This window comes from Schistocerca nitens, chromosome 10, assembly GCF_023898315.1.
Source record: "Schistocerca nitens isolate TAMUIC-IGC-003100 chromosome 10, iqSchNite1.1, whole genome shotgun sequence".
Taxonomy (NCBI): Eukaryota; Metazoa; Arthropoda; class Insecta; order Orthoptera; family Acrididae; genus Schistocerca; species Schistocerca nitens.
This window is the reverse complement of record NC_064623.1, coordinates 12,194,018-12,219,155: the sequence shown is the minus strand read 5'-3', so window position 1 is coordinate 12,219,155 and position 25,138 is coordinate 12,194,018. Positions and strand designations below refer to the sequence as shown.

General features: G+C 42.2%; 1 protein-coding gene across 1 annotated transcript in view; it reads left to right on the top strand.

Moving 5' to 3' along the window:
* Positions 1-23,068, top strand: part of LOC126210094 (G patch domain-containing protein 2) — a 192,288-nt gene extending 169,220 nt beyond the window's left edge. Inside the window, exons 11-12 of the mRNA XM_049939226.1 lie at positions 12,984-13,105; positions 22,220-23,068. Of these exons, the coding sequence (XP_049795183.1) occupies positions 12,984-13,105; positions 22,220-22,407 (310 nt within the window). The 3' untranslated portion in view covers positions 22,408-23,068. The remainder of the gene's footprint in view (positions 1-12,983; positions 13,106-22,219) is intronic.
* Positions 23,069-25,138: the final 2,070 nt, after the last annotated feature.

Genomic DNA, 25,138 nt, shown 5'->3' with positions numbered 1-25,138 from the left:
ATTTTAACATGTGCAGCATCTAAAGGGTCATATATTTCCAGTTTGTGTTATCACTCCAATAAGGAAAGAATAGAAAAAACCGACCAACTAATAATCTCAGAAATATGATACTGTACATGCTGCATGTTTTAATATACATTGTCTCAGGCAAATGTTTAACTTTTTCCCAAGTTTCTTCTGAATCTGTAAGTCAAAATTCTTAGCTAAGCTGTTGGGAATCGGGCTTATGTAGTTTTTTTAGATCCATTGACTGTCAAATATCAACTCTACACAGATGAATGGCTTTGAGGGGTGTTAGAACACACACACACGTCTCTTACAGCCTATTGAGCTGGAGTGCTTTCCTCCTGAGGAGAAAGAAGAGTATGTGAGCAAAAGTCTGCAGGCTGTCATCACTGTAGGAAAAATCTGCTAGATTGTTAGGCTGCATCATGTACCTCTTCAATCTGTTGTTACGTGGTCGACATTTTGACCACTTTTGCTGGGATATTCTTTAGGATCTTCTGTTGTCCCGTTTTAGCTTAGTGCTGTCTAACACCAGTATTGCATTCACTTCTAAAAGGGAATTTTCCCATGATAGTTATGATGAATAAGGTTCATCGAGTGAAATTTTTCCGGCTGGTGCTGTTAAGCTAGTAGCATTGTGTAGGTACCGATAACAGGTAATGAGAGAGATGTGAGGGGATGTTTACTGAAGTATTATTGTCATGCCGTGGAAGAGGGGCTCCCCTATAGTCGTTTGTATTCTTCACGCACTGTGGCAGGATATTTTCCGTGTCGACGGTGGAGGGCCTCGTAGCTGAAATATGTTGGCTATTTTGGCTATGGGCTTGGCAGCACTGGGAACTGGAAAGTGCCACCAGTCCTCTGTAAGCTCTGGGCAAGCTTCAGCGACCACTGTACGGTGTAGTGGTGGACCATTGTGTGTCACAGGGAATGGGGATCTTGGCGTGACAGCCTCGATCATAAGGATGGTGTAAACCTCTATAAAATGAAAGCCTCAGTTTCAGTGTGTGATGAGATGCATGGCTGTTTAGGTGGAACAGTCATTGGTGGAGAACCTTCTGTACCTCAGTTGTATAATGCTTAGCTAGGCATGCAGGGCTCTGTTGAGGTTTACTTGTATTTCGCTAGATGCTCGTGGAACTGAGATGGAACCCTTCAAATATCCTCCTCCTCCTCCTCCTCCCAGTGAGATGGATTTTCTCGTCTGGGAGTACTCGTACCCAGTCATCAAAACAAATGAGGGAGGCTAGTCCCCCTGATAATCAAACTGTACTTAGTAACGGGGTTCAAGGAGTCATAAGTCACAGTGTGTCCGTGGTGAAGAAGAGCATGGGGGAGATGTTTGAGAAAATGTCCCCTTTCTATATACGTAAATGTTTAGAAGGGCTTGCTGGAACTTTTGAAGTCTATTAAACAGTTATGTAATAGTTACATTTTTTGTCGAGACTAAATGGTCAGAGCAGGTGGAACTTGTTAAGAAGTCACACAAATTAGGTGACTATGATATTGTTGTTGAGAAGCACACCTCTCTCAGCTCGAGCAACAGTGGGTCACATGCGGTCATTTCATGGCCATAGATATATTAGAGCCTGAACAAAAATTGGCATCATAGGGTATAGTGGATGTGACCTACAATTCTCCAAATCTACCTGAACACATCGTGGCAGGGTTCCTCTGACTTAAAGTTAGGTCTTATGTAACTAACCCTATGCAATGCTACCAATGCTGGCGTTATGGCCATACAGTGACGAGTTGTGGTGAAGTGACCTATGGGAAATGTGGACAGGCAGTCTATGAAACTGAAAGTGACTGCCCATCTCCAAAAGTCTACATTAACTGCTCTGGGAGTCACCTAGTCTGGCGCTGAGGCTGCTCTGTTTTTGCTGAAGAATGCAAAACCTAGGAAATAAGTGACCAAGCGGAGCCCCTAGACGGAAGCCAAAAAGTAATAAAAGGCGACGAAATCCCGTCTTTGCCACTACTTGTGCTTACGTAACGCAGAAACCTGCTCCCAAAGTTCACACTTCAACACAAATGGCATCCAGTGTACCACTATCACCACCGTTACCTGTACTCGCACTTGTATGTGCCGAAGCAAGGTAGTAAAGATATAGGGATCCACGCAGCTGTGACAGAGGAGGCCAGTATTATTTTAACAGTGAGCACTGAGAAGGCACTCCAAAAGCTGAGTGCCTCTCAGTGTCCACATTACTCGAAGCAGAGTGCCTGGATAACCCGTTTCCCCCCTCATCTGTGAAGGGAAAAGGAGGAGGGACACGGCGTCAGCTTACGGGCGCCTTCAGGTGTCATTCTGGCTCACCTTATTGATAATGAATACGTTGTGGATTTTGATGCCTCGTCACCAGCCCTAGGTAGTCCCTTCACTCCCAGTCACTCTACAAGTGCCTCACCACACCAGTACAAGTATACTGGTAAATCAAAACCACACCCCTGAAATGGCTCCCATACTCCATTGGAATATGAAAGGATACAGGTCTCATCTGTACAGAATGGGACAGACCTTTTTGCCTCGGTCTCCAGGAGACTCATTTTAATTGTACTGATGTGCCTGTAGTTGGAGGCTATACCTCTGCAGAAAACGCGAACTTGCCAGTGGAAGAGCGAAGGAGGGTAACGGTATTTATCGAGGACACTTTCCACTCCTCACCTGTGCTGCTATAATGCTACAAGCAGTTGTGTTTTGCATAATGGCCAATGTTGCTCTCGTGAGCCCTTGACAGTGAGGTCCTTGTACATCTAGATAAACTGCACTGTCCCTTTCTACTTTTAAGGGACTTCAGTGCACACAGTGTTCTATGTGGTTCTAACATCAGGGTCAGATACTTGAGGATCTGACATGTAGTATGGATATGATAATGATGAACGTGGGTCAAGCTAAACATTTTAGCACTACTACAGGTTCGTCTATGGCCGTAGACCTCTCCTTCTGCACGCTTGCCCTTGCAGACTTTGCTCAGTGGGGAATGGGCAATTACCTTCACGAAACTTCCTGGCAGATTAAAACTGTGTGCCGGACCGAGACTCAAATTTGGGACTGTTGCCTTTCACGGGCGAGTGCTCTACCGGGCTGTGGCAAAGCCGTGTCTCTGCAGTATCTTTTCTTCCAGGAACGCTAGTTCTGCAAGATTTGCAGGAGATCTGTGAAGTTTGGAATGTTGGAGATGAGGTACTGGCGGAAGTAGAGCTGTGAGGATGGGGTGTAAGTCACGCTCGGGTAGCTCAGATGGTAGAGCACTTGCCTGCGAAAGGCAACAGTCCCGAGTTCGAGTCGTGGTCTGGCACGCAGTTTTAATCTGCTAGGAAATTTCGTATCGGCGCACACTCTACTGCAGAGTGAAAATTTCATTCTGGAATTACTGTCGTGGTAACGACTACTATCCTATCTGGATCAGTTTGCCCGACGGAATAGATCCTGAAAGGAAGCTGCTGAGATGGTTGCCCAGACAGGCTAACTGGATGCATTACAGGCAGTTCACTGTTTTCGAGCTGTCCGGTAGTGTCCAGGATGAGTGGGTCACATTGCAGCCGTGATTCACCATGCCGCTGGCGCGTCCATCCCACAGTCAGTGGGAATACGTATGAGAAGAATAATTTGGGAAAGCGAGCAGAGGTCTCGGCGACAGTAGGTCCAAATCCACAAGTAAAGTATACGAAGCCACCAGGAGGATCTCGGGGCGTATCTTACAACCTCCAGTAGCAGCTGCATGAGAGCAGGGGTCTTTCCTAAGACTGCTGAGAGACATTGCTCAGACAATGGCTGAATCGTATAAGTCCGTTACAACTGATTCTAGCTAGGATCCAGCTTTGTCACTCTCAGGAGACATAGGAGAAAGATGATTTCCATTTCCATTTCACCAACAGGGAGGAATACAACCAGCCTTTCTCTCTGTGGGAATTGGATTCTGAATTGTCGGTAGCTCGTGATACTACACCTGGACACAACCTAGATAAGGTACAGTGTAGTGCAACAGTTGGACCGCAGTCGAAGGCTTCGTCTCTTCGACGAAATTTGGACGATCGGAGACTTTCCCAACTCGTGGAAAGAATCTTATTTTAATCCCAAAATTAAAACCTGGGAAGGTCAGACAAACCCAAATAGTTATTGTTAACATTAGCCTGTCAAGTTGTATAAAAAAAGACACTGGTTCATACATTCAGCTGGTGCCCTGTGTGGGTTCTCAAAACCAGGTCCTTACTAAGTCACTCCTAGTTTAGGTTCAAGAGGTATAACTCCATACTTCTGACCCTGCCCAAAGCAGCAATTCAACAAGCTCTCCTCCATAATCCATGCGTTATCAGTGTCTTCTTCAATTTGGAAAAGGCCTGTGATACTACATGGAAGGATAATATTTCATTGCAGCACTGTCAGTGGGGATTCTGTGGACATCAACTCGTGTTCATGTGGTCCTACATCTCTGACAGGTATTTTGGATACAGGGTTGGAAATTTCGTGTCTTGGCTGTTTTAACCAGAATAGTGTTCCTCAAGGCATTGTTTTAAGTATCACAGCACTTGCCATTGCAATAAACAGTATTACGTCCTCAGTGTGGTGCCCTGTACTGTGTTCCTTGTTTGTGGATGACTTCTCCATCTTGTGTGCGTTCACCAACCTTGCAATAGCTCCTTGGCAACTGCCATTGATGATCAGATGGTTGGAGAAGTGGTCTTACACCACAGATTTTAAATTCTCCTCGGAAAAAACGGTTTGTGTTGATTTTAATTGCTCCCACTCTTTTTAATTCACTCATTTTGAAAGTGGAGGATTCAGTCCTCAGTTTTGAGAAAAATGTGAAATATCTGGGCCTCACTTTTGATGAGAAGCTTCACATGACTACCACAGCTGAAAGAACTGAAACTGAGATCTCTCAAAGCCTTAAACGTCCTTCAATGCATCAGTCATAGGTCTTGGAGAGGCAACAGGGTGTGTCTGCTCCAACTTTATAAGGTCTTTGTGTGATCCCAGCTTGAATACAGATGTCAGGTTTATGGATCAGCAAGGCCTTCATACCTCAAAACACTGGATGCAATTCACCAGGAGGGTATTAGGCTGTCAGCAGGAGCCTATTGCTAGAGTCCTGTTGCTAGCATGTGTGCAGAGGCCCGTGAGCCTTCGCTGTCTATTTGATGTTTTCTTCTCGTGGTACTCAGAGCATATAGGGCTTTATCTGTTCCTACTTGTCATCACTAGAACAGTTGGTCCGTGAGGTTGTTTGGGATTCATGTGAGAGAGAGAGAGCCTTGAATTATTACAGGTGAGGGGGATTAATGTCCAAAGCCAGGGGTGGAGTAGGGCATTCCCTGGCTACTAATGAGGCTCAGATTACTTTTGGAACTAACTGCTTACAGGAAGTATTATACCACAAACTGTATTTTCAAAATTAAATATAATGATATTTTACATTGCCACCCACATTTTATTACTGTTCACATTGGTGGGTCTAAGCAGGGAGGTTTTATCGATTGCTCTGTCTTGTTCCCCAACACTGTCCCCAGGGTAGGGCTCCCAGAGCAGTTTTCAGTGTATTGCACAGAACTGTTTGCTATCCTGAGGGCAGTGGAGCAGATGAGATGGCATCATGACGAGAAATTCCTCATCTTCTCAGACTCTCAAAGTGCCCTCCTTGCTGTTGGTCATATGTGTCCAGCAGATCGGATGGTGCAAGATGCCCCCCTTCTCTTGCACAGGCAGTACAAGGAAATAATTCTCTGCTGGATTCTAGGACACACATGGATGCAGGGAAATGAATATTTTGATGCAGCTGCTGAGGAGACTTGTTCCCTTCCACTTGCTGTTCAGTCCCCGTAGAGGCTGTCACTTCATTTGTGCCCAAGAAGACAATGTGTTGGTGGGAGGCTCTGTGGCTGGAACTGAGGAATAATAAATTATGTTCTGCAAAATCTGCAGTGCGACTGTGGCTTACCTCCTTCCACTCACAATGAGCTGAAGAAGTCGCCCTTATTTCCTGTTGACACAGGGCTTCCTCTTACATGACACGGAGCACTCAGTGTGCCACAGATGTGTGACACAGCTGTCAGTAAGACATATTTTAATTGACTGTGTTTTATATGATGCTAATGGCCTTGCCGCAATGGTAACACCGGTTACCGTCAGATCACCGAAGTTAAGGGCTGTCGGGCAGGGCTAGCACTTGCATGGGTGACCATCCGGCCTGCTGAGCACTGTTGGCAAGTGGGCTGCACTCAGCCCTTGTGAGGCAAACTGAGGAGTGACTTGATTGAGAAGTAGCGGCTTCAGTCTCGTAAACTGACATCCAGCTGGGAGAGCGGTGTGCTGACCACATGCCTCTCCGTATCCGCATCCAGTGGTGCCTGTGGGCTGAGGATGACACGGCAGCCGGTCGGTACTGTTGGGCCTCCATGGCCCGTTCTGGCAGAGTTTTGTTTAGTTTAGCTTAGTTTAGTGTTTTATATGATGACCTGACAGGTGATCTGGGTCTCCCATAGGATTAACTGATAAGGTGAGTGTGGTGCGAATTTTAAGATTTTGTGTGATGTCCACTCTTCTTCCCAAAATAGTGGGTGTGAGATTTGCATGTGTCACAGAGTGGCTTGGTCATCCATAATTTCCAAGTAGTCATGCAGCCATCTGGCCCCTTTTAAAATGTGTTTGTACTGGTATCTTATTCCTGATTTTATCTGGCTATTAAGCTGTGTTCTGTAGGAATTTCATTAGGGCTTTTCTGTTGCTCATCTTGTCATGGTTGCCTTTCAGTTGCAACAAGGTTTCCAGATTTATTTTTTTGTCTAATAGATTTTCACCATGCAGTTCTGTGTACGAGGGCTGTCCAGAAAGTAACATACGTTTTGGTCAGCTGCGATGGTGGACGGGGCTACAGCCACCATCTCGGTGCCGTAATGGTCTTACACTCAGTACACATCCAATCTGTGTCTCTGCTACTTATTTTTCTGTGATGTGTTGAAATGTGCTGTGCAGTAGAAAATACTGCCATTTCTGAGGTGCATTCTGCGATTAGGTTTTTGTTGGCAAAAAACTGCATGCTAGTTATCAACCACTGGCAAAGTTAAGGCGGACAATACAAAACAAGCATCTGGCAAAACTTGTGCAAATTTTCATGACAACACCCATCCACACTCGACTGATTGTACAGGAGAGCTCCTACAGCGTTTTGGATGGGAGGTATTTGATGATCCACCATACAGCCCAGATTTGCTGCCAAGCAACTAACACCTCTTCCCAGAAATGAAGACACTGCTTGCTACATGACGCTTTGATACTGATGCTGAACTGCAAGACGGTATAAAGCAGTAATTGCAATCACAGGTGGTAGATTTCAGCAGAGACAATATTGAAAAACTTGCACCATGGTATGATTAAAACTTCTTGAATTTGAATGGCGATTTTGTAGAACATCTGAAGAGTGCACCTTTAAGGAGAGTTGGAACATCCTATTCAGACAATGTTAATCTTAGTGACTTGGCTTCCCTGTATTTCAGGAACCGCTGTAGCCATTGACATGAAACTTTTACGGGACATTAAACTGTATGTTCTGAGTCTACTGAAGTACAAGAACTGCATTTCAGCCACTGCTTTCGGAAATACAGTGTTTTCATTACACAGTTAAAATTTTGTGTACTTTTGTGTACGTTATCCTAAATAATTTTATTTATACATTACTTCTGTTCTTCTTTTAGTTCAGTAGACTCAGGATATGTATGTTATTACTCCCTGAAAACTTGAATACTCTACTGGAAGTGGTTTCTGAGATTTAGGGAAAAATGCAACAGAAAATGTAAGTTTTCAGGAACAGCTTCTAAAGTTTCAAAAGACTGTAACTCATTTAATATATGCTTAATTTTTTACTTTTAGTCACTCAGAAGCACCCTGCACCAAACTGTATATCATCCTCTTTTTCCAAGTTCTTTCTTCTTTTCTTCTTTCTGGTCTCCTTAGTGACCAACTGTGCTGCATACTCTGCTTTATCAATGTGAACCTTGTCCATCCATTAAAGTTCTCTGATGCAGTTTGCTCCAGGATTAATTCCCATATGTTGTAGCACTTTCACCCTACCAATGTTGCCATCATTAAAAGCAATAACAGCATCACTGATCCCCCCACTTTAGTGTCTTCATTCCAACAAAAACATTTTTTGGTAAGCGAGTCCGTATAAGATTATTGAAGGACTCATTGGGATTTTGAGTCTGACCGTGCAGACACGTTTTCAGTAATTCAGGATTTGCAAGGTATCTGTAAATAGGTTTTATGATATCCATGACTGCTGCTGGGATGGACTGTTAGTGGCTGTATGAACTGTTTGAGTACTGGGCATTGTGGTAATTGCATCATGAATCAGGTCCAAGAGGGCAAAGGTGGTGTACTGGTTTTTCATCAGTTGACAGTCTGTGGCAGAAGGTAGTGCATACTGCCTGCTTCATTTTCAACAAATCCTCAGTAATATTTCTAATGGTCATCCCATAATACTGCTGTAGTTCGTCAATCATTTTGTCTGTCAGCCTGCCTCTTATGGTTTTCCACCAGACAGTTTCTTGTCTCTCAAATTTTGTTTCAACTTCCTCAACCTGGTGCCCATACTCTTCTGCTCATGACCTTTAAGACACAGCAATCCACAAAAAAAATCATGGATTTTATTACATCTTGAAGTAATGCACATAACAATTTTAACATTTTCAACCGGTGTAGATTATATTTAGAAAAATAAAATAAAATACTTCCCATGTGAGTTTATAAGTGATACATGGCAAATTTTAAGATGAGATAAAAAACGGAAATTTTAGATTTTTTTTTCTAAATCCCCTTAAAGTGTAGATAATAAAATTGCATTTTTCCATATTATTAATTTTTTTATTTAAAAACTTCTGGATAGCCCTCATATCATTGTGCAAGGGCGCTGATAACCTGGCCGTTCACTGTGCCCACACACAGATCGTCATCAGCTAGCATTCGTACACTCTTGGAACCTATATTGTAGTCGCAGTCCTTATGATGTTCCAATATTGCAGATTTTGTAGTATGCATTAAACACATTTGTATTCGTCCTCTTCTTTCATAAATTCATTTACTGTCCCTTCAGTTTGGTTGTGTACACTTTGTCGCAATCACACGTCACTTTGTGAGACGCTGCAGTGTCGAGGTGATTGGGTGGGTCCATTTTGTTTCAGAGAAAGTCCTCTACTTCATTTTGACTGAAACATGTGGAATTCATACAATTCTGTAGCCTACTGACCTAGAAGATTTCACCTTCGATGTAAGTGAATCACAATATGCTGAAATCTGTGGACTGAAGTACATATGGTTTACATATTGTTTAAAATACCAGAGGGAAGAATCTGACTACTGATAACTTGCTAACTTAGGTGCTTTCTGTTGTAAGTATAAAATCAGGGTGTATACGTCCCAGGACAACTCCGATAACTTTTTAGAATTCTGGGAATTTTTATTACTTTAGTTTTCAGTTTAATTTATGTAGTTTTGACTGGTAAGAACTGATACCCTAACAAAGAATTTTACTTTAGCCTGTTACTGCAGCAATAAAACAGAACTGAGAGAATCACACCAAAATAAAATTTTAGTTGGAAAGCAAATGTGCCATTTACAAGCAGCAAAATGCACCAGAGGCTTTAGGGCAAAGACAGTGCAATACTTCATAACAATCAACTGCTTTTGATGAGTGTGACACCACAACTCTTTACATTTCTAAAGGGCACCAGATTGCAGCGATCCGTCCTGTGGGTGACCAATAGCTTCATAGATGCACATGTTTAGGCAAATCTCAGCAAAGGTTACCAAAGGTCACGTGAAAATCCCAGGCAGTCTGATGAATCACATGCAATTTGTGCACACTCTGTCACTGCCTGGCGGGTTAGCAGCAACATGTGGCAATATGGTTGTGACTTGTTTATTTCTTTATAAGCAGGGTTGAACAGTTTTGTTTTGCTTTGCCCACATTGAGTAAGAAATTTATGTTAGAATTTAAAGTTATCCAGGGATGACAAAGAACTAATACAAATACACCCTCCAGTGTTGCAGCCATTAGCATTTTGAAGCTAGTGCTATAGAGTTAGAATTGATGGGAAGTTCATAATCGTGATTCAGTGGGCTCCCTCTTACAATTTTGAGTGGTTTATGATATTATTATACTATTATTAAAGGTTTTAACTTCTAAACAGAATCACATACGTATCCACTTTAATGTTAAAAGGACATTTTAATTTAAATGTTCCGGGTAAACTACAATTGTACAATTATACTCAAATTCCTCATTGTTTCATGTAATCTAACTCTCCTTCATACAGTTTGTAACATTCAGGACTAATAAATGTGAAACGAATTGTATTGGCACATTGAAAGATGTAGACAACTCATTTGGCGTCAGTGGAAAATGTAATGTATTTTATAAGGTAACCTACAGTTTGCAAAAAAGTGTTTCTAAAAAAGTTTAATAATTTATAATTCTCATTTATTTTAAATTTATGTTTTGTGAGTATTCTTGGCAATAAAGAAACTAGCTGCAACTGCTGCTTAACATAGCAGTTCATTTTCCATAGCAGAATGTCTCGATACAGTGAGTTCATAATACTGATTGAAATCACTTGGCAAGTCACTTATGTGTAGGGTGAGTGAACAATTACAGGCAATATCACATTTGATGGGTCGTTGTAATCCATTGCTTGTTTGTGGGGCCCTTAACAGATTGGGGAAAATATTGTGAATGCTTGTTTGAGAAGCATTACTTTCACAGTAAATTTCCTTTTATGCAAGATGAATTATGTTAAGTGCAAGAATGGTGCATGAATTTCTTAAATTATGGATCATTTGACTCTCATTCGGAACTTAACACTTTGAGGACCAGCCACATAGAAAAATTTCAGACCTAAAAGACCAGCCATTTATGCCTTTATGTAAAATTTTACTGCCACATTATTTCACAAATCTTAAAGAGTAACACACACTAAAAAAGACTAATATTATATATGAAAGCTTAGCTTTTCTTGTATCTATATCTGCTGTCATTGGTAGACTAGATCACCTGACATAAGCTATGACTGACTGACAAAAGTGCCTCACAATCTCGATTTCAGTGCTTCAGAAGCTACCGTGCTGTATTTAGTGGTGTTCATATTTGTACTTTCGTAGTATAAAAGTATGCAGTGTACGTGTTGCCACATGTTGAAGACCTTTCCAAAACATTGATTTTTCCTGGGTTTTGTTTCCTGAAGTGCCACGAAGTTCTACGCTGCTGTATGAAACCTTTACCATTCAGAGAACTGCTAAGTTTTTCACCTCTGAGGGAAAGTATTTTTGTTGCTTAACACGGAAAAAAGTGTATTTTTAACCAGGAAAAACCTTTTTTCCCCCACATATACACCCTGAAAATATAGGTATGAAAAGTTGTCTGCAGAAATCAGGCTGAGGGCAACAAAGGGAAGTCTGTATGTTGGACAAGGACTACAACAAAGGAGAAATTTAGAAAGGGAAATTAAATTCAAGGGGAATAAATAAAAGCTTTGTAGTAGCGAATGCCATTGCAATTGTCAGGCATAGCAAAGGACTTGGGACAGCAGTTGAATGGAATGGGTAGGAGCTTTTGAAATGTGATGCTACAGAAGAATGCTAAAGGTAGACAGGTATAACGAGTAACTATTGAAGAGATAATGAATGGAATTTTGTAGAAGAAAGATTTATGGCAGATCTCAACCAAAAGTCGAGGGGTCTGTTGATAGGACACATCCTGAGGTATCGAGGAATCTACAGTTTGGTATTGGACAGACCTAGGCATGAATGCAATAGTGAGGCTCAAATGTACGTATGTTGCATAGTTGAAGGGAGAGCTCTATCAAATCTGTCATTGGGCTGAAGGCCTCAACAAAACAACAACAACAACAACAACAACAACAACAACAGGCTCAGTTAAAGTGTACAATTAGGCTGCTGATACCCCATTTAAGTTTTAGGTACTGCAGGTTATTCAGTGCAGAGAAACTGAACTATCTCTTGAATGTACGAGCACCATAAGTCGCGTTTGTGCCAGCAGATTTTGTAATAATGAAACTGCTCTCCCTGCAATCTGTGTGGTGAGACTGCAGCTGTTAACCTACCACCTAATTGGCCACGTGCGTACCCATGCCATCCCTCCTTACAGACAGGAAGTGGTCAGCCATGCCTCGTGCCCCACTTGACATTGTGTGGCTAGTGCAGTAGCTTACCGGAGCACCCCGGAACTAGTCGGAGGTGTGCAGTTCTTGCACGTTAATGCTCCACAATTTGGTGCTGTGCAAGACTTTTCTGTAAACCGTGAATTAACTTGTACTGTTTGAGATTGTTTTGTGAACTGGTACAAATCCAACCACAACATTGTTCTTCGTTTGGTTACTTGAAAGTTTTTGTAGCACTAGTTCTGCAGTGCTGCTGTAATACTTACTATGTCAAGTAGGATGAAACTAAAGTGTAACTTTCAGTAAGCCACAAATTATTTTGCAGTTTTGTGATAAAACTTCGTAGGATTCTTTTTTATGCTAATCCTTAGTTCTTTTCCCTATGACTTACCCGTCCAGTCTGAGGTCCTTATTTTCAGGATTTAGTAAATTTTGTTGTTTGAGTCTGTGGCCGGATTCCCTTCCTGATGTCACAGTCGTAAAAGAACCTACGGGAGGAGAGTTGCATGTGCATCTGCTCGTGAGTTGTGTAAACTCTGTCCTGTGTTATCGTATTTTAGCTGCTGCGTATCGTATTCTCAGAGATGAAATCTGGGACACACCTGGCACTCGCCTGAAAGAATGTGGAAAGTATTGCCTGACACCCCAACTTGACTTGGCTTCCAGTGAAAATTGGTGCCCATTTTGTTCGCTTCAACTGTGTTATGTTCCTCTATATTCTTACCTCCGTAACTGAATAATTATTTTTGCCGACTGTCGAATTGAGCACAGCTGGTAATTTATCGACATTCATTTATTTTCAGGAACACGATGCAAGCGGTGAGAGTCGAGCAGGTGGCCTTGGGACGGTTTCACCCTGCATCACGTCATCACCAGCACCATTTGAGTGATTTCAAGAAAAGAAGAAAAATGCCACAGCCAATGGGTACGTATTTTGTCAGCATTTGACTCTAAAATATATAGTTATTTTCAAAGTTCTGTGTCATTTAAATTAAACGTATTATGGGAGTTATTGTTCATTATTACAAAAAGCTTCATCTCTCAACATCTGCATTTGCATCCATACTCTGCAAAACACTGTGAAGTGTACGGCAGAGGATACTCCCATTGTACCCGGTATTACGGTTTCTCCCCATCCCACTTGTATGCAGACGGAATGTGGGGGAAGAGCTGAAATGCCCCTGTGGAGGCTATAGTTTGCAATTTCTCCACGAGTGGTCCATAGGGGTCTGTAGAATATTTCTAAATTCCTCGCTTGATATTGTTTTCCGAAACGCTGTGAGTAGGCTTTCACAGTACAGTTGCCTGTTCAGGTTTTTCGGCGTTCATGCGTTGCTCTTTAGGGTTTGAACAAACCTTTGACTGTTCTTGCTCTCTTTCTCTGTATTCCTTATGTATCTCCAGTCGCTGCTATATGGTACATGTCCCACACGTATGGTGCATTGCCCTTTTTCATACTGCTCAGTGCTGATTGCACTTGTGGTCACATAGGGAGGTTGTAAAGGGTCAGACTGACTTTTTGAAACAACCTGTTCTTGTGTAGGTTAGGGTCACAGGTATCATATCCTGCAGCCATATACTCTGGTGGCTCCTCATTTCCGAGTGCACAGCATAAAAGAATTTCAAACACTAGAAAATCCAGGATAGAATAATGACAATATTATGAAAAGGATTCTCTGCTACTCACCATATAGGAGTTGCAGGAAGCACAACAAAAAGATATCCACGTGTTTGACCTTTCGGTCAACAGACCTTCTTCTAAAGTAGAAAACACACATATTCACACAAGCACAACTTACACATATGCGATCACTGTGTCTGGCTACAGAGGTCGAACTGCATACAGCATCTCAGCATCTGCACTTAAATAGAGAAGCATTCTGTGTGTGATGAGGGTGAGGAGGAGGCTGGGAGATGGAAGGGGAGGCATAGCATGGCAGCGGTGGTGGAAGGTGTAGTGCTGCTCGTGGGCGTGTGCAGGGACGTGGTGGGAAGAGGGTAGGGCTCCTAGATGCACTTGTCAGGATTGAGGGGGGAAGGGTGGGGTGGCCAGGAGAGAAGTTAAGGAGAGGAAAAAAGAGTAGTGGGTGTGTTGGTAGAATAGAAGGCTGTGTAGTGCTACGGTGGGAACAGGAAAAGGGGTTAGGTGCAGGAAGGCTAGGGACTCGGGAAGTTTGAGGCCAGGGGAGTTACAGGAATGTAAGATACGTCGTAGAGAGAGTTCCCACGTGCCGAATTCAGGAAAGCTGATGTCGTTAGGAAGGATCTAGGCGACGCACGCTGTGAGGCAGTTAGGAAATGAAGCGCATGGTGTTGGGCAGCATTGTTCAGCAACTGTGTGGTCTATCTGGCTGATGGCCACAGTTTATTGGTGACCATTCGTGCGGCTGGACTGCTTGTCGGTTGTTGTGCCCACGTGGAAAGCAGCACAGTGGTTGCAGCTTAGTTTCTAGATCACGTGATTGCTTTCACAGGTAGCCCTGCCTTTGATGGCATAGGTGGTGCCTGTGATTGGAGTAGGTGGTGGTGGGAGGATGTGTGGGTCTTGTATCTAGGTCTTTTGCAGGGGTATGAGCAATGAAGCAAGGATTTGGGAGTTACGATGGAGTAGGAACGAAAAAGGATATTGTGTTGGTTCAGTGGGTGGTGGAGTATCGCTGAGGGAGGGGTGGGAAGGATAGTGGTAGGATATATGTCATTTCAGGACATGATGAGAAGTAGTCAAAACCCAGGTGGAGAATATGATTCAGTTGCTCCTGCCCCGGATGGTACTGAGTCACTTGGCGAGTGCTCCTCTGTGGCATGACAGTGGGTTTGTGAGAGGGGGTAGGTAACTGGAGAGACAAGGCACAGGATTTACGTTTCTGTGAAAGGTTCGGATGACAGTTTCGGCACGTGGAGGCCTCAGTGGTACCCTCGGTGTATTTGAAGAGGAACTGCTCGCCATTACAGCTGCGACTGCCACGAGTAACTAGGCTGCACGAAAGGGACTTCTTAGTACGGAATGGGTGGCAGCTGTCCAAGTGGAGGTATTGCTGATAGTTGGTGGATTTGATATCGACAGAGGTACTGATATAGCCATCCGTATGGTGGAGGTCAACATCAGGGAAGGTGGCTTGTTGGGTTGAAGAGGAGCTAGGTGAAGTGAATGTTGAAGAAGGTGTTGAGGTTCTGGAAGAATGCGGGTAGTGTGCTCACACCCTCATTCCAGATTACAAAGGAATCATCAGTGGATCTGAACCAGGTGAGGGGTTTCTGGTTCTGGGTGGTTAGGAAGGATTCCTAGATGATCCATGAATAGGTTGGCCATTGCAGGTGCCCTTTGCACTACCACAGATTTTTTGTGGGTGATGCCTTCAAAGGAGATATAATTGTGGGTGAAGATATAGTTAGTCATGATGATCAGGAAGGAGTTTATAGGTTTGGAATCAGTTGGGCATTGGGAAACGTAGAGCTAAAAAGTGCAAGGCCATAGTAATTGGGGATGTTATTGTAGAGGGAGAGGGCATCAGTAGTGACAAGCAAGGTGCCACATGGTAAATGAATAGTGACTGTGGGGGAAATAGTTTGTCTCTTTTAGATAGGAGGGTAGGTTATGGGTAACAGGCTGAGGATGTTGGTCCATGAGAGCAGAAATTCTCTCAGTGGAGGCACAGTGACCTGCTAGAATGGGACATCTTGTGTGGTTGGGTTTTTGTACTCTAGAAAGCATGTGGAAGGTAGGAGTGTGGTGGGGGTGAGGGGAGAGAGAGACTCTAGGGAGAGGTTCTGTCCGAGAGACTGGTGATCCTGCTGGATTCACTGTGGCAGGGTTTGTAGGTGTATGGGTGTGACTGCTGGCACAGTCCTTCTGCCAAGTAATCTTTGCAGTTCAAAACAACAATGGTGAGACTGTGTCAGCAGGTAAGATTATAAGGTCGGGATCAGTTTTTAGGTGTTGTAGGCGGTTATTTCCATGGATATAAGCTTGGTTTACATATTGAGGGATTCAGGGAATGATTGTGAGGTGAGATTCAATGTTAAGAAATTCTGGAAAGTTAGCAGGGGGTGATTTGGGGGCAGTGGGGATGGATCACAGTTGGATGGAGGAGTGAACAGAGTCAGGCAGGGTACAACTTTGCTCTTTGATTGAGTCTGATTGGTGGGGTTGGTGGTGAAAAGGTGTTTCCACTGTAGGGACTGGGAGAAGGAGAAAATATCTTTAGCAAGTCCTGCATGACAGAATTTGGGATTGGGGCAAAAGTTGAGGCGTTTGGAAAGGACTGATACTTATGGAGGGCTAAGGCATTTGGAAGAAAGGTTCATGATTTTGTTTTGGGTCGGTTTAGGTTCTGGATTCTGTATGGTAGTGCGAGGGAGTTTTTGTAGGTGGGGTAAATGTAGTTGGCCTGTGAGGCAGGGTTTGTCAGCTGTGATGGGACATGTTGCAATGGTTATGGATAGTTGTAGCCCTAGGCAGCAGGAGGAGGTGAAGAGGTTGTAGAGTTTTTTTGAGGTGCCATTGTGCATGCTGCTCTAGTTCCTGAAAGGCAAGGCTTTCGGTGTGAGAGATGGGATGCAGGAATTTGGGATTGCAGAGCAGGAGAATTTTATGGTTGGATAGGAGGTACTGCAAGGAGGTTTGGACCTGAGTGACATAGTTTTGCAGGACTAAGTTGGCGAGGGTTAAGGACTGGCAGAATTTGAACAGATGGAGATCATTGTGGAAGGAGCGGTTGCAGCCAGAGATGGCTAATTTGGTCAGGCCATTTTCAGCAGAGGGTTCCATAAGCCAGGCAACAACGCAGAAACTGTATGTGGGACTGGGTTCTGGTTAGAGATAAGAAGCTCGTGTTGGTGCAAATAGAAGCAGCAAAGATTCGTAGTTTTTTTTCCCACATCCTGTACTTCTCTCTTATTTACCGTTTAAATTTTACAGATCTGAATCATGAACTGGATTTTGATATGAGCGTCTGTATTGAGTAATAGATTTTCTGAGTTACAAATATATATTTTCCTAATTATGTGATTTCAGTTGAATTAACAATATGTTATTAGAAATCACTAATAATTCATGAGTAAAGTTAAGTCTTCCTCTTTTGAGTAATACTAATTCTGATATTTCTAACTTGTTCTCAGTTTTACAATGTCAAATACTTCAAATAAAACTACTGTCTTTGTTTCTAAAGAACTAGGTCATTATAGTGCCGTATGTTTACATTCCAGCGCTGGTTCCATTGTTTGATGAATAATACATACTATATTTCTGATACAAATTGGTCAGTTGCATTCTAAAGTCATTGTTTTCTTCATCAACTTCCGTGTATAAAATGGATAATTAACTGTAAACGCATACACAAAGATATATGTGTGAAACAGTAAATTGTGATCGACACCCCATTCTCCTACATTGCAGTATGATACCTGGGATCCTAACCTTCACCACTGTATCGGTGGTTTCGAAGTCAGTCCCACCCCTCGGTCCCCATCTTCCCAGCCTAATTCTTTTCATTTTATTTTCGTCGGTTGTTATCTGCCTCTTCACTGGGCGTCTTCTCCTCAGCTACCCCAATTTTATTTATACGTAGTAATTTCCCTGCCCTTCCCCATTCTCGTCCAAGCTGAGTGTGTATCCTGTTGCTGATGTGTGTGTGTCATGATAAATTCAACTCTAAATGTTTTAAAAGAACTAGTTTTTGAGTAGCAGTGTTTTGGAAATTTATTCACTTTTCAATTACTTGAGGATAACAACTTTATAACAGTGCCGGTGTGGGACACGGATAGTTTGTCAGGATTTGTTCGAGTTTTCTGTGGATGTTGCAGGGTTTCGGTGATAGTTTGGGAGACGAGTGTGACGTTTGGGGAGGCTGCAGACAAACTGTTGGTAGTCGTGCAGTAATTCTTTGTTAATTTACTCGGCTCAGACAGTCTTGTGAGTGTGTACTATTCTCTGGTTGGACGGGTGTTCCCTCGTAATATTGCAGTGCCGAGACGGCTGACAGTAGCATATGGCGAGCAGTGTGCACGCACTGCTCGGGAGGCAGTGCCGAACTGGCTTCTCCAGTCTACATTGACACTGGCAGGCGAGCGTGTCTCGTAGCTTCCTGTGGCACGGAGCGGTGACTAGTGGTGGTTCCTGTGAGGATGTTCCACTGCACCACCCTCCAGTGCCCAGGTGTAGAGCACTTGCCCGCCAAAGGCAAAGGTCCCGAGTTAGAGTCTCGGTCCGGCACACAGTTTTAGTCTGCCACGAAGTTTCATATCAGCACATGCTCTGCTGCAGGTTGAATATTTCATTCTAGAAACATCCCCCAGGCTGTGGCAGAACTGTGTCTCCGCTATATCCTTTCTTCCAGGATTGCTAGTTCTGCAAGTTTCGCAGGAGAGCTTCTTTGAAGTTTGAAAGGTAGGAGATGAGGTATTGGCAGAAGTAAGGCTGTGAGGCCAGGGTGTGTGTCGTGCTTGGGTAGCTCAGATGGTAGAGCACTTGCCCGTGAAAGGCAAAGGTCCCAAGTTCGAGTCTCTGTCAGGCACACAGTTTTAATCTGCCAGGAAGTTTCAGATCAGTGCACACTCCACTGCAGAGTGAATATTTCATTCAAGATTATTTTACTTTGCCCTTATTTGATGCAAATTTGATTGCATTGAATTGTAAGAATACTGTACTAGTCTTGGAAGGATTATTGGTAACTGTAATAACAATGTAGTCAAAGCTGGCATTTTTAAGGCTCCTGCTAATAGTACTTGATAAAATATGAAGGAACAAATAACTAATACGTCCCACCACAACTAGCTATCTGCTTCAGAAAATGAACTGACCGATGTCCTCGAATGTCTTAAATCTGAACGAGTGGCATTTGCTCTCAAAAATTGCCGTGCAGTATGTGATCTAGAATTAAAATTTTCAGATGATTCATTTTAAATGTGTCAGATTTTGTAAAATGTTGTGAGTGGGTGTCTCTTTGGATCAAGGTAACCTTCCATTACTGAGCTATTTTAATACCACCGTGCACCTGTATTTTAGTCATAAATCACACTGATTTGAATATGGAACCCAGGTCTCTCCAACAGACTTTCAGTATTGAGTTGACAATAACTTTCACCACGATTAAGTGAACGTTGTATTTATTCTGCATAAGAATGATGGCAAAACTAGATAAACTGATCTCCTCTTGAGCTCTTGATAGCTCAAGAACTCTTTGTTAAATAAGTGAGTATCACTTCTGCAATAAAATCAATAACATAGTAATGTAATGGTTTCATTAAAAAGAATCATGGCACACATTTATTCCTTGAGGCTTTTTCAAGGCTTGTGCAGTGGCTCAACTGTGTCTCAGTACTTGCTGACCTATTTTGCAAGGTGTGCGCATATTGCCAGAGCCACGGTGCCTCACTGTACATCGGAGGAGATGATGGAACTTGTAAAATACCTATAATTGTCAATAATATTGAAATGACACTGGCTGGAAACCCGACACGTGTCTACTCATTTGTTTAAAAAATGATAAGAATTTTTGCACATCTAATGTAACAGTTAATGTGTTTGGTATGAAGGATGATTATACTAAATTACAGAAACCACACTCGCAGTCATATTCAAAGTTATGTTGGCCCCAGCTTGGAACGTATTTCCAAAACACAACTAGTGTCGGTGTCGGATTCCCATTTTGGAGAAAGCGGGGAGGGGGGAGACTGGAGTCAGTTCCTTTTCATTTCTTCTTTCATTCATTTGTCATGTTATGTGGATCCTGTCAAGAAGAACCAGCTTCAGGGATGTGGAATAAGTAAAAAATTATTTTAAAAAAAGCTAAGAAAATCACGTAAGAGTAATTTGAAAAGTTCTTGGAATGAAATTTTAAGAAATTGGTTACCTCAGAGAACCTTTATTTTTTAATGTAGTCTCCTTGTGCACTAATGCACTTGCTCCAGCGATGTTCCAATGCCTTGCTTGCATGCCGAACATTAGATTTCCCTGCCAAATTGGGCGACATTGACAATTCATAACTCAGGTAACGTATTTTTCTGTGGCAATGACACTTCTGTGGAAGCACACATAATCGTGTAATCGTGATGAAACATCGCTTTTCTCCTTGCCAAATCTGTTCCTCCCCCCCCCCCCCCCCCCCAGGAGGTTGGTGGAGTACTGTTCTGTAATTGTTCGACAAGTCGGAAGATAATTTCTCTGCAAAATCCCTTACACATTCCAGAAAACTGACACCACAGCCTTTCTGGCTGACAGTATTTTCCCTTGCTTTCTTTGGTGGTGGGGAATCAACATGTTTCCACTGCTTTGACTGTTGTTTCCTCTTTGGGATATAGCAGTGAGCCGAAGTTTTATCTGTGGTCATAATCTGGTTCAAAAAATATTGTTAGCTGCTTTGAAAAGAGGTCCAACATTGTTCTGAGATTTCCATTCTGATGCGTTTCTGATCCTGCAATGAGTCACGGCACCAGTCTGTCATGTGAATCTCCCATATACAATTCTACTGTTAAATTGAAATACGCCCATTCAGATCACATCCCTACAGCTTCAGCAGTACCTCACGTTTCATTGGGGATCCAATAATTCCTGGGGTATTGGCACGCCTTAGCCAACCACTATGTAGATCATCATCTAAGCTGATCTGACAAAATTTAAACTTGTTTGCCCACTTGGCAGCAGTTGAATACGAATGTGCAAAGTCCCCCACTGCCTTCTGAAAACTGGGATGAATTTCTTTTGCTTCCGTACCTCTCTTTAAAAAGAAGGTGCTTGAATCCAGATTTTTTTTATTTTTATTTATGTATTTTGCAACCCCCTTTCACAAATCGCAATACAGGAATGACAGACATACCTGCACCACACATCTCTACCCAGAGCACTTATGCATCACATATTTCCTCATAAAAATATTGTTACACGGAAACCTCATTGCACTAAGAATGAATATGGCGATGATTCAGACAATCATTGTAGCATCTGATTTGTGTTGCATTTTATCTGTAAATGCTATTCATGCTTATTTCAACTGAATTTAATCACACAAAGTAAAAAGAAATATTCTGCTTGGGGAAAAAAATGGGGGGAAAAGGTGCTTTGTAAAATTCTGCATGGAATCCTGCTTTGTCCCTCGTCAAACAACAGTACTACTACTTGTACAGTCATTGTAATTAATATTTCACTATTGATGAAGTCTGTCTCGGCTTAACTTGTATTGTGTGCTGGCTCTAGCTGTTTACAGTATGTGTTGTCATTTGGCATTTGCTGTCTTTTGGTTCCCTGTTGACTTAGCACTGCCCAGTGAGGGTCTGTTTCCAAATACAGCAATTTACATTTATTTGTGCCTCGAAAACTACGGTGTATTCATTTATCGAAATATCAGCTTATAAAATCCTCCCCTATAATCCACCAATGCTGGTTAAATTCTGATCCTCAGCCAAATGTATAGGCTCTGTAGGGAACGAGCTCACAAACTTTAGCTGAGGGTAGGATCCTGTTTTGCCACATTCATTTGAGATCTGTGTTAGTCACAGTCCATGTCAAACATGGAACAGAGACCGGGTTAATTTTAAACAGTTTACCCCATTTCCTCAAAAATTCTGTTGTGACAGTTATCTATTTCTCTAAAGACTGTGCACCACTAATACACTGACAGCCATTAATGTATTGCAAATCGTGGTAGACAATTAATGTGGTAGAATTTTGTGGCCTGCTACCGAGTGCAAACAAACCCCTAAGAAGCTCTTCCACGCAATGCCTCCCTCGCTCACATACTACTGCACAACACTCGCCGCATGTTGGCTCTTGACGGTCCGGGTCAGTTGTCAAGGCAAGAAACAAACAATAAAGTACTGTTAAAGTCACAAAAAAGTATATAGTTTAGAAAACTGTTAAAAATTCCACATACATTGATACATTGTGCAATAAATAGATAATATTAAGAGTTTTGAGGCACACACACATCTCACAAGCTGTTGTTAATGACTTTATCTGGCAACATTCCAGTATGTCGTGTGAACATTTGATACACTGGGAGAAGCTCAAGTTTCAGAAAATGGCATATTTCTTGTGGTGTTTCAGAACTCGTGGGAGCAGGAGCGAGCCCCATTCCGGACAGCAACATCGGCAACACGATGCTGCGCAATATGGGCTGGGAGCCGGGCAAAGGTTTGGGGGCACACAACTCTGGCATAACAGAACCCGTGCCGGCCGCCATCAGGCCCAAGTACCAGGGACTCGGGCTCGGACACGCCTGCACGTCAAGTTAGTTGTGGAATCCACTCCACTCCGCACGTGTCCACCTCGTTCCACACTTTGTCATCCTGAACTTGTGTGTGTGTGTGTGTGTGTGTGTGTGTGTCTGTGCAGTAATGGTGTTGTAGCCTGTGTACAGAAGTGCGCATATTTCGTGCCGTACCACATGGTAGCGTAGCTCTGGTGTCCGTATCCCTTAGTGCCGTCTTACTAAAATGGGTGACAATTTGCAATGGACATGAATTTTTCAGTGACTGACTAAAAGTGTTTTTCACCGAGATGGGTATTTATTGCAGCTCTCAGGGACCTTTTTCTTGAACTCTGTAATTTCTGTGTACAGTAATATGTTGCACTAAGATGAAGAAGTGAACTGCTACCATCTACAGTGGAAGTCTTATTGCCATCATTACTGTTGGTGCAAATTGAGAATGTGACCACAATGTGTATAATTATTATTTCAGTCCAGTGAACTGTATTCATAGCTACTGTTGTATCTAAAATAATTTTTGTTAGTAAGTTCAGCAATAACTATTGTACTTCACCCACCTTCCCCCACAGCTGTAAGCCATAAATTTGATGGTTATGAAATCTGGGAAGGTTGCAGAATATAGCTTGTGAACAGAAATTAAGTAACTACTCATATCTCAATAAAAGTCTTCTGGCTATATGACCACATTACATTGTTCACATTGTAACATGGACAGAATTTTTATTACTAATGCACATGAAGGCCGACCGTATGCACAAAATGTTTTTGTTGAAGCTGTCAGTGGCTCTAGAAAGATGTCCCCCATAAGCAGCAGCTCAGTCCACCAAACAGCAGCATTCGACCATGTTGGGCCATGTGGAATAAGTGGATCAGTGAGGCCCATTATATGTTAAATAGTAAATCTAACCAGTGAAAAGTCATAAAATGTCAATAAAAGCCCATCCAGAAACAGGTAAGTAAGTGACATACATTTATGAAATTTTTCATTGGAACACAAGCATAGGGGACGTGCCTTTTAGGCTGTGACCATAATTAAATAATTGATTAGAAAAGCATTGGTAAAGATACTAATTAGCAAACAAAGCCCACTTCCATATAAAAACAGCCTATTACTTCCTGTAATTAAGTAGCACAAAAGTAACGTCTGATCTCTGAAGACTTCAAAAGTTCATTTAGGTTGACTGGCTCATAAATCGTATCAAGGTTTACACACACACAAAAAAAACTTTCCATAAGATGAATTATGTGGAATAAGAGACACACAAGTTATAGAGAAGACTGTACAGCAATAAACAAATCATACTACACCAAAATAATTGGAGATGTCGTCAACCAAGATTAATAAATCATTGAATTATACAGTAAATAGATCAAATTGTCTTGTCGGAAAAATGATATATAAAATTGGTGGCATTAAGTTAACAAAATATCAGAATGTGGTTTGGAAATACCTGTGGCAATTGTAAATTCCCTTTTTATGTCGATGAACTTCCGTGATACAATATGCAGTTCAGTATTTCACTATGCTGTGCTTTAAAACAACGAACAACTCATTGTAGATGCTTGTAACTTGATGACACCATAGCAAACAGGACATGCTTCGGTAGGGATCAGGGGTGTGTCATGAAGTGCACAGCATGTTGCTGGAGTGCACCTGGCCTCCATCGAAGGGGTGGGCATTGTACATTGTTTGGGCAGCTCCGTGTTCTTTGACATTTCAAAAATAATCTACTTTCGCGGAATTCAGATACATTATTTCTCTAATATATAGCATACAAATATACTGGAGTGTAACATTGGATGGTTATGGTTATGTTGTGTCCCACTCTGTGTTCCATCTGTCAGCCGGTTGCAAGTGTGTCTGCTTTACCTTACAGATAATTCGTGATCACCGTTCTTGAAATTATTGCTTGCGTAGAGATGCTCTGCATTGCCACTAGAGCATGCCGTGTGACTACTTCTCCTTTTGTAGTTGGACTGTGCGTGCTGAAAGAGATCTTAGATCTATTCAAGCTACTAAATGATGTAAACATTCTTGTGGCAACTCTGCTGTATTGTAATCGTAATTTCTCCATTGTACAATCAATTTACTCTTACGGATGACATACATCTTGCATAAATTGGTAGCTAACAATAGATCATAACATGCACTGCTGTACTACTTTGACCATTTCAGGTAGAATATCTCTTGTGTATTCTTCATTTGTTTGGGTGTTTACGTTATCACCCTCACTCTTTTCTCTGTGACTTCCAAGGTTGCACCAAGTGATGACACCAAAATATAAGTGGGCCTCCACAGCAGCTAGATATGTGCTTTCGCTGTCACAGCTCGTTGGTAAACAGAGATGACTTCTTTTACATCCATGTGCGCGTACAGCAAACCAGAGCATGTACAGTGGGATCTCCCGTACTTAAGAACTACCTAATCAACATTATCAGTTTCCACGAACATCTTTCGTCAGCCTTAGTGGTTAGAAGTAGAACATGTTATTCCACAGAATCGCCATATTGCATCATAGATGCTCCACTGAGGTGAAAGATGTCTTGCAACATAGCTTACTTGACAAATTACAATGTTACATAACAGAAAAAAGAATATTCTCTAAGTAGCAATATGTTTCCCCTTCAGTATCAGAACTTAAAGCACCTTAAGACAAACCTATTTTTATTTTTGAAAATATTTATCAAATAATTCAGCTTGCTTAGATAAAAGATAGTTGCAATCAATATACTTCATTCAAAATACTGGTATGTCT